This window comes from Homarus americanus, unplaced genomic scaffold (assembly GCF_018991925.1).
Source record: "Homarus americanus isolate GMGI-L3 unplaced genomic scaffold, GMGI_Hamer_2.0 scaffold34013, whole genome shotgun sequence".
NCBI lineage: Eukaryota > Metazoa > Arthropoda > Malacostraca > Decapoda > Nephropidae > Homarus > Homarus americanus.
In genome coordinates this window covers 1-9,157 of record NW_024742593.1, presented here as the reverse complement: position 1 = coordinate 9,157, position 9,157 = coordinate 1, and the positions used below count along the sequence as shown (strand labels likewise).

General features: G+C 32.1%; 1 protein-coding gene across 1 annotated transcript; it reads left to right on the top strand.

The window, feature by feature from the left end:
* Positions 1–212: 212 nt before the first annotated feature.
* LOC121876968 (keratin-associated protein 5-4-like) lies at positions 213–866 on the top strand (the record flags this gene model as incomplete). Its single annotated transcript, XM_042382548.1, has 2 exons — positions 213–447; positions 676–866. Coding segments are annotated over exons 1-2 (426 nt in total), but the record flags the coding sequence as incomplete, so codon positions are not given.
* Positions 867–9,157: the final 8,291 nt, after the last annotated feature.

Genomic DNA, 9,157 nt, shown 5'->3' with positions numbered 1-9,157 from the left:
CATATGTGGATTGTGGTTCGTATGTGGACTGCTGCTTCATTCTCGGTTTCTTCATTCTGGGTTCAATGAGTGGTTGCTGCTCTATTGGTTGTCCATATGTATGCTGCTGATAAATTGGTTGCCCATATGTAAGCTGCTGATCGATTGGTTGTCCATATGTATGTTGCTTCTCTATAGCCTCTATGGGTTGTTCGTATGTAGGTTGTTGCTCTATGGGTGGTCCGTATGTGGACTGCTGCTGTATTGTGGGTGGTCTGTGCACTATTGGTGGTCCAGATGTAGACTGTGGCACTATGGGTGGTCCAGATGTAGACTGTGGCACTATTGGTGGTCCAGATGTAGACTGTGGCACTATTGGTGGTCCATATGTAGACTGTGGCACTATTGGTGGTCCAGATGGAGACTGTGGCACTATTGGTGGTCCATATGTAGACTGTGGCACTATGGGTGGTCCATATGTAGACTGTGGCACTATGGGTGGTCCATATGTCGATGTGGACTGTGGCACTATGGGTGGTCCATATGTGGATGTGGACTCAATGAGTGGTTGCTGCTCTATTGGTTGTCCATATGTATGCTGCTGATAAATTGGTTGCCCATATGTAAGCTGCTGATCGATTGGTTGTCCATATGTATGTTGCTTCTCTATAGCCTCTATGGGTTGTTCGTATGTAGGTTGTTGCTCTATGGGTGGTCCGTATGTGGACTGCTGCTGTATTGTGGGTGGTCTGTGCACTATTGGTGGTCCAGATGTAGACTGTGGCACTATGGGTGGTCCAGATGTTGGCACTATTGGTGGTCCAGATGTAGATTGTGGCACTATTGGTGGTCCAGATGTAGACTGTGGCACTATAGGTGGTCCAGATGTAGACTGTGGCACTATGGGTGGTCCATATGTCGATGTGGACTGTGGCACTATGGGTGGTCCATATGTGGATGTGGACTCAATGAGTGGTTGCTGCTCTATTGGTTGTCCATATGTATGCTGCTGATAAATTGGTTGCCCATATGTAAGCTGCTGATCGATTGGTTGTCCATATGTATGTTGCTTCTCTATAGCCTCTATGGGTTGTTCGTATGTAGGTTGTTGCTCTATGGGTGGTCCGTATGTGGACTGATGCTGTATTGTGGGTGGTCCGTATGTAGGTTGTTGCTCTATGGGTGCTCCGTATGTGGACTGCTGCTGCTGTATTGTGGGTGGGTATCCTATTATTGTATTTTGTATATCATCATTATATAATCCCTTGATCTTTAAACCCTTTGCTATTTTAAGAAAGTTGGAGAGTTCGTTCTTATGGATGTTAATCTCTCCCCGATACATAAAGGAAATTAACTCTTTTATATATTTAGGAGATATGTCACCTAAATGGAATATTGGGTGTTTATCAAGATCCAAGAGAATGAGCTCATAAAAGATAGGGCTACATGTCATCAAGATCACCTTGTGAACGGCGAAGGAATCCTTGTTACAGGAGAGGGTAACGTCTGTAAAAGCCTTTTGATTGTACAGCTGGCAAAACATGGAGATGATACTACTTTGATGATTATTCCATTTGATGTTATATTGCTCCAGCTCCGGCTGCTCCATATCCTATAAATATCCTTCGAGTGGGTTGTAAACTCACTTCCAAAATGTGCGTCTTGAAGGTAGGTAGGTGGAGGAGTAGAGTAAGTATATACTGCTCTGTGTTCCCCAATTTTCACACTGACTGTTGTATTTATAAGCAACCCCATTTTATTGAATCTGTGTACTATGTACGAAAACACAACCAAACATTTTATTTTTGTATTTATTTTTTTTTATTTCAGATATTGCAGGCAGGGAAAATTGACAAAAATGAAGTATTTTATTGTCAACTTAATGCCTTCAGGCTGTATTCTGTTTTCAATCAACATAAGATGGTTTTCCTGCAAGTAATTGCTCACAGTTCATCATGTCAATCAGCTTCCTGTACACCAATCTGTCGCTTACCTGGTTGTTATGCTCTACGAGTCACAAAATTATAATTGGAATTGGAAATAAAATGAATGTTAGAATTTTATTTTTATTTTTTCCCTTTTTTACAAAAAATAAACATTTTTTATGGTAATTCTAAACATACATTTTTTATACATATTAATTATTGGCTGGCTAACTCCTTTTTCTAAATATTTTGATTTAAAAATATTATTGGCTTGGCTTCTATATTTTATTTAGATCTTTACCACATGGGATTTGTTTTATATGATAAAAGTAAAAATTTATAATTTTTTTATAAAAATACATTTTAAAAATATTATTGGCTAACTAACTCCTTTTTCTAAAACTTCTATATTTATTTAGACATTCTGATATTCTTTGCCACATGGGATTATTTTTATTTAATGATGAAGTATCAAAACATATCTCCATAAATCTACTACTATAACTTTCTGTGTTTTTTTTGTACAGAGATTTTCTTGTTAATACATCCTTTATTACACTAATATAATCAGCATTATCAAACATACTTAATTGACTCATAGATTTATGAAGACAATGGGCGAAGTTGTCCCTTTTGCTTATTCTTTCAGCAGCAATATGATCACCAAATCCATTAAGTCGAGGTTGTAAATAATAGGGACATTGTTTCTGTTGACATGCATTACCTAATAATCCAACATAAGGTCACATCTCCGGCAGAACTTGGCCGTTTCAAGCCTCCAATAGCACAAAAATTCAAATGGATATTATTATGTAAAAACTGCAATATACCAAAATTATTTTCCTTTATAACTGCCTTTAGACTTTTACGAGCATATTTTCGCACTTCCTGAGGTGTATAAAAATTTTCTATACTAAAATCCTTTTTGACTCTTCCATTTATTTTCATTATTTCATCCACTATTGCAGCAATATTCACATCAAAATATTTATCAATTACTTTTTGTCGGTCAATACATCGTCCCAACCATTCAATTTTCAATAAGTGGATAAATTTTTCAATGGTAATCTGTTTCCACTTATTAGATACATCTCCAACAAAGGCGAGGAACATTGGTTTTAAAAGACTTTCGCATTTAAACTTGGGTAGACCCGTTACTAAATCATCTTCTATACTCTCAGTCATCAAAAGTTGACAGTGTACATCACTCTCTTTCTCGATATCGCCATTATAATCCGGATATATTGGATATAACAGGGTTGAAAGATAGAGAGATAAGCGAGGTCTTACCTTTTCGCACTCATACAAATACATCTTGGCAGTAGTCACAATTTTTTCAATTATTTTATTCACATATTCGGGTCTTTCCCTCGTCGAGGGAAAATTATGAATAATATTAATCCACACCGCACTCAAACTAGCCAAATGTATGTTAAAATCTTTAATAGCAGGATTCCTCATTGTGGTATAAGCTAAGAGTCCAGCCATAAGTGTAGTTGACATGAAAGGTTTCATTAAAGGAATCTCACTCATTGAAAATACCGGAACTACCGCATTTACCAACGTGTTAGGATCACCTTTCGTTAACTCAATTTCTTGTGACGCATTCTTATTCGTCATTAGCATGTCCAATCCAGTCTGTGAAATACATCCCTTTACACCAACTACTACATTAGTGATCTGCACAGTCCAAGGGTTCATGACAGTGGCGTCTCTTGCAACTAAGTAAACTGGTATACCAGCCACAGAAAATGTAGCATATAGCTCCTCTCGAGATAAGTAATCGAGTTTGTCTGTAAATTCATCATCCTGCATTTCTGTTATCATAGATGATAAATTAATAAAACAAACCTCATTATTACTATCTACTTTATATGCCTTTATCTTATCTTTTTCTAGATTATATATACGTTTGAATTCTTCACATGATTTTTCATGCTCGTTAGGCTCATTAAATCCTTTTAATCGGAGGGCTGTCACTGCATATTTTCCGTGAGATGTAACATCACTAACATGAAGGATACCTCGGATTAAATCATGTGATGATAGTATTTTTTTCTTTAAAATTATCTCGTAGGTTGATTTGTACTTTCTGTGAAATAATGCCAAAAATGTGTTTCCTTCTCTTCCAATTTGTTGGCATCTTCTATTTACTAACTGCTTAATATGTTCGAATATAGTATTTATATTAGATATCGTTAATCCTTCTCTCTTTTGACTATCTTCAATCAGTTTACTAAACCATTGATTAATTACTATTTCTAGTAACTTTAATGGTAAAAGTGGATATTGAGAATGCGATACCTGGGGTTTCAGTCTATACAACATACCCGTCATTTCGTCCTTTAATATGTAATATTTGTTGTCTTCTTCATGATCATCTATGGCTGCAGTAGAGGAAATAACCCACTCGCCTGGATAAAATATTTGCAGAAGAGGTATCCCATTCAATTTTATGGGGATAACATGCAAAATATTTCTTCTTTTTCTACAAGGTGGTTGTTGTTGAGTAAACATTCCTTGATGATTTTCTAATATATAATCACTGATGCATTTCATTTGATAACATATTCCATCATCATTTTCAGTATAAAAAATAATGGGTATATTAGTTGGACCATTATGTAAATTAGAACGTAAATTTACACTCAAATATACTGGAAAATCTTCCCCTATTCCAAGTATAAAAATTTCACATGTTTTTGTTTTCATGCACTTCATGTGATTTACTACATCTTCAGGTGTCGAAAAATTATTAGATGTCCCATTATTAATTCCGTCTGTAATCAGGAACACTCGTACTCGACCTCTTTGATGTATACAATTATGTTCATAATCCTTCATATTCCTCATCAATTGCTCTAGGGCACCAATTAAATTGGTACTATTCCTATTATTATATATCAAACTTTTCAACTGCCGTTCAGTATTAAATAAAGATGGGTCTTCTTGTTCATTAAACCTAATACATTCCACAAAACTTCCAAAGTGGTAAATATCAGTTACATTACCCTTTAATTTAGGTTTTATATGCTCTTCCCAAGCTAAGTGGAGTGTTTCCAAACTATTTTTCATAGAAAATGATGTATCAACAAATACTATATTCCTAGTTGTTGATAAAAGTCCTCCTTTAAATCCTTTTCTTTCTCCTTTTTCTTCATCGTCGTGAGAGAGTCTCGGTATCTGAAATATATTATATTTCAGTTTATCATTGTCACTCTCCAAACAATAAAAATCAACTGAAAGATCCTTGGTAGCCATAATTATTCTCCTTTTTGATTGTTGGATGGCGGCTAGCTAGTTTGTAGATGACTGTACTGTGTGCTGTGTGATAATGATTGAGTATAGTATATTCCCTGTTTATATATACAGAGGAAGGAAAATTACCAAAATAAAGGAAAATATTTATATTATATGGTAATCTATCTTTGTAGATTTATTTATCATATATGATAATATAGATGACGATATATTATAATGTATTTCGTTTTCGTTTATATATTGTTCGGGAGAATAAACAGTACATCCCAAAGTAATAAAAAAAAGGGATTCCTTCAATTTCTCCTTATTCACTAATTCTGGATTATTCGTAAGTATCTTGGATAAATATGTAACAGATACAGAGGTTGGAATAATGATAGTGTCATTTGTAGTGGTGTTACTAGTATTTTCCCACCACCACCACACACGAATAATTGGTCTTGTACGATTGTGGAAATTCGGATAAAAACAAGAGAGTAGCATTCCTTTAGTGTATTTCTTCACAGTCACAGTGCGGCGGCGGTTCGGATTCTTTGAAATTTTCTTATAGTTAATTCTTTCTTGAATAGGAGTTGCATGAAATCTCTTCAGTGTACATACAATATTTCCATCATTGTTTTTATAGTCCACTCTTGTATAAAACCCAATTTTTATACAAGTATATAAAAAAAAATCCTTCTTCCGTATAACAATGCTTGTATTTTGAGTACCCAAAGGTGGTGTTGTTATGATTATTGGTTGTATTATGATATTTTTAAAATAATTTCTTTGAAAACATGCTCCACAGGCAATTGTAAAATAAGATCCTTGTGGTAAATTCAATGTGGCTTTATTATCCTTAATCTCTTGTTTTGTAAATGGATTTCTTGTCAACCAGATATTCTCGAAAGGTGGGTGATAATCCAGAAATGTGACGAAGGGGACTGGTTTTTTATAATATATGGGATCCAATCTTTTCTAGTTTCAGCAGTAGTGTATGGATACAGGGAGAATAATAACATTATTACTATAGCCATTTTTGTTTCTCCAATAAACTGTTGCTAGTTCATATATTAAAAGAAATTTTTTTTTTCTTTGTTATATAAAATAAAATAAAGTATATTTATTATAAATGTACCAGAAAGAATTAAAAATACAATTATATTCATACTTTCGGTTTTATTTTTATATAGTTAAAAATTTAAAAATTCATAAAATCTTTTAGTTTTGGAAATATAAATAGAAAATTTAAAATAAATATATATACGTATGAAAATATTAAAAATATAAACATTATTGTATAAGGTGATGAAAAGGACCTTAGATTGTGAGGAGAATTATTATTGTATGGATTCAAGTACGTTGTAACTGAAGAATTACCTGCCCCTGTTGAAGTAGCAGCAGCAGCAATTGTGTTAGATGTGAGTGATGGATAAGATTCAGTTAATAATTGATTTGCAAATCGCATGCACGCTAATGACGGTTTTTCAGGTAAAGGTATATAATCATTATCATTAATATTGACATCACTATCATTTTCTACATCCGAAATATTTTCATCATCATTATTACTGAATTGTTTGAGATTATTGTCAACTGTCATTTATACCTATTTCCCTCTATTGTTTTTAATATATGAAATACAATTAATTCTAAATTTAATTGACCACTGTTTGGTAGACGATCATTATTTATATGTTGTATTGCTTCCTTTAAATTCACAAAAATAGGCCACTTCTGTTTATCTAATTTAAAATTATACCAATAACGTTTTTTATATTTTTTGATCGCATCTAGGTCAGTGCTCTGTAATGTATTTAAAATAAAATTTAACCTATTTTTATTATGAAGACGAATCAAATTTTCTTTTTTACGTGTTTCTATTAATAAACTATAATTACATTTGTAACTTTTACCGTCCAATCCTATCTATTGATCTATAATTTTAGGAAGGGTATCATTATCTAATGAAAGAAAATAACTAAAACTTTTATGTATACAACCACTCTCTTCAATAAATTCTCTAATTTTAGTTGTCATTTTATTATGTTTATCAATCTTTTCACAACGACCACGAGGTGGAACATATTGACATTCTGTCGTGTTTCCTTCGTTTGCAAACATAAAATGAAAAATGTTATAATATTCAGCCATAGTTATTTTCTGTTCTGAAATTATTACATTATTTCTATTATTATTTCGATTATTCATCATAAGTACCTGAAAAGGATAGGGTGGTGAAAATACCACCAAAATTTTACACTTTTCAATAATTTCATTTTTAGTATATAAACTACACTCCGTTGCGTCTATATAGAGAAGACCATAAGATATAAAGGTTTTTTTTATTGGCGGCCTAGTTTTACCGATATCAATATATTTCAAATTATATTCTCGTTTAGGAATATTAAGTTGCTTGGGTAAAGATTTAATAATATTCATATTACCTTACACTTTACTAATTAAAACCATTATCACATTTCTTGTTAAAATATCCATATTAAATAGTAATGATTAAAAATAATTTATACTGCAGTCCCTCCTTAAGTAATATGTAGAGTGATAAGGTAAATAAAATTATATATATGACCCAATTACTATTTATTTAATGTGTAGTTTCACAAAAATACCTATATTAATTATTTTATTATTCTGATCTAGATTACAAAAAAGAAATGGTTTATCAATGAAGATGTTCACTCCACATATTATATGTGGTGGTAGTAGTCCACTTTCTATCTACTTCATCTCCATTATTTAACATTGAAGTATTAATTATAGATAAATAATTATTCATAATTATTATTTACAATATAACTGTCATCTAAGGCTCTCAGCAATGAACAAAACATTTTTCTAACTAATGTACTCATATTGCTGTATATTAAATATGGGAAACATTGAAGTATTAATTATAGATATAATTATTATTTACAATATAGCTGTCATCTCAGGCTCTCAGCAATGAACAAAACATTTTTCTATGTTACTCTGCTGTATATTAAATATGGGAATATTTGAATATTTGTAATACACTAAAATTATATATACAACAGTAAATTACTATTTATTAAATGTGTGGTTTTACAAAAATACCTATATTAATTATTTTATTATTCTGATCTAGATTACAAAAAAGAAATGGTCTATCAATGAAGATGTTCACTCCACATCGAACATCTTGTACATTATTATATGTGGTGGTAGTAGTCAACTTTCTATCTACACAATCTCCATTAATTAACATTGAAGTGTTAATTATAGATAAACAATTATTATTTACAATATAGCTGTAGTCTAGGCTCTCAGCAATGAACGAAACATTTCGAACAATGTTATTCATATTGCGGTAGCAACTCTTTATATTAAATATGGGAATATGTTGAATATTTGAATACACTTTTTTGAAGGATAATAAACTTTTCTCCAGGGCTCCACGGTTGTTAGCAAACTTCCTCGCCACTTTTACTAACTGTATTTTGGTTGCTGGTTTATACGGCATGTAAATATATAAAGACTTTCCATTTCCTTCGTTGTCATAGGGAAACCTAATTGTAAGATCTTGCTCTTTGTCTACACATACGTGTACATCCGTAATAATACTACTATTACTTTTTCTTACAATATATCCTCTACCGTTAATGTCTGTTCCGAGTTCTACAAAATCTGCTTTAAAACACATCATACGTGTTTTAGAAAATACTTCTTGAGACATGTAAAAATCTCTATTTATTATTTTAGTGTATTCTTTCTTTTCACTCCACTTTCTGGCATTAAATACAGAACTTGTTGCTATATTTATACCTGCATTTATTTCATCCATAAAAAATAATGGGTTGGAAATAATTCCTCTTGATTGTGATATTACTTGTTCATTGATTCTTTGTGTTTTGTCTTGTATTTTGTCATTAGCATCAGAGAAATTGAACTTTTTCTGTATAAAATAACTTGTAGAATCAGCAACGTTAATATCATTAAACGTTTTTAAAAGTTTTTCATTATTCAACACAATT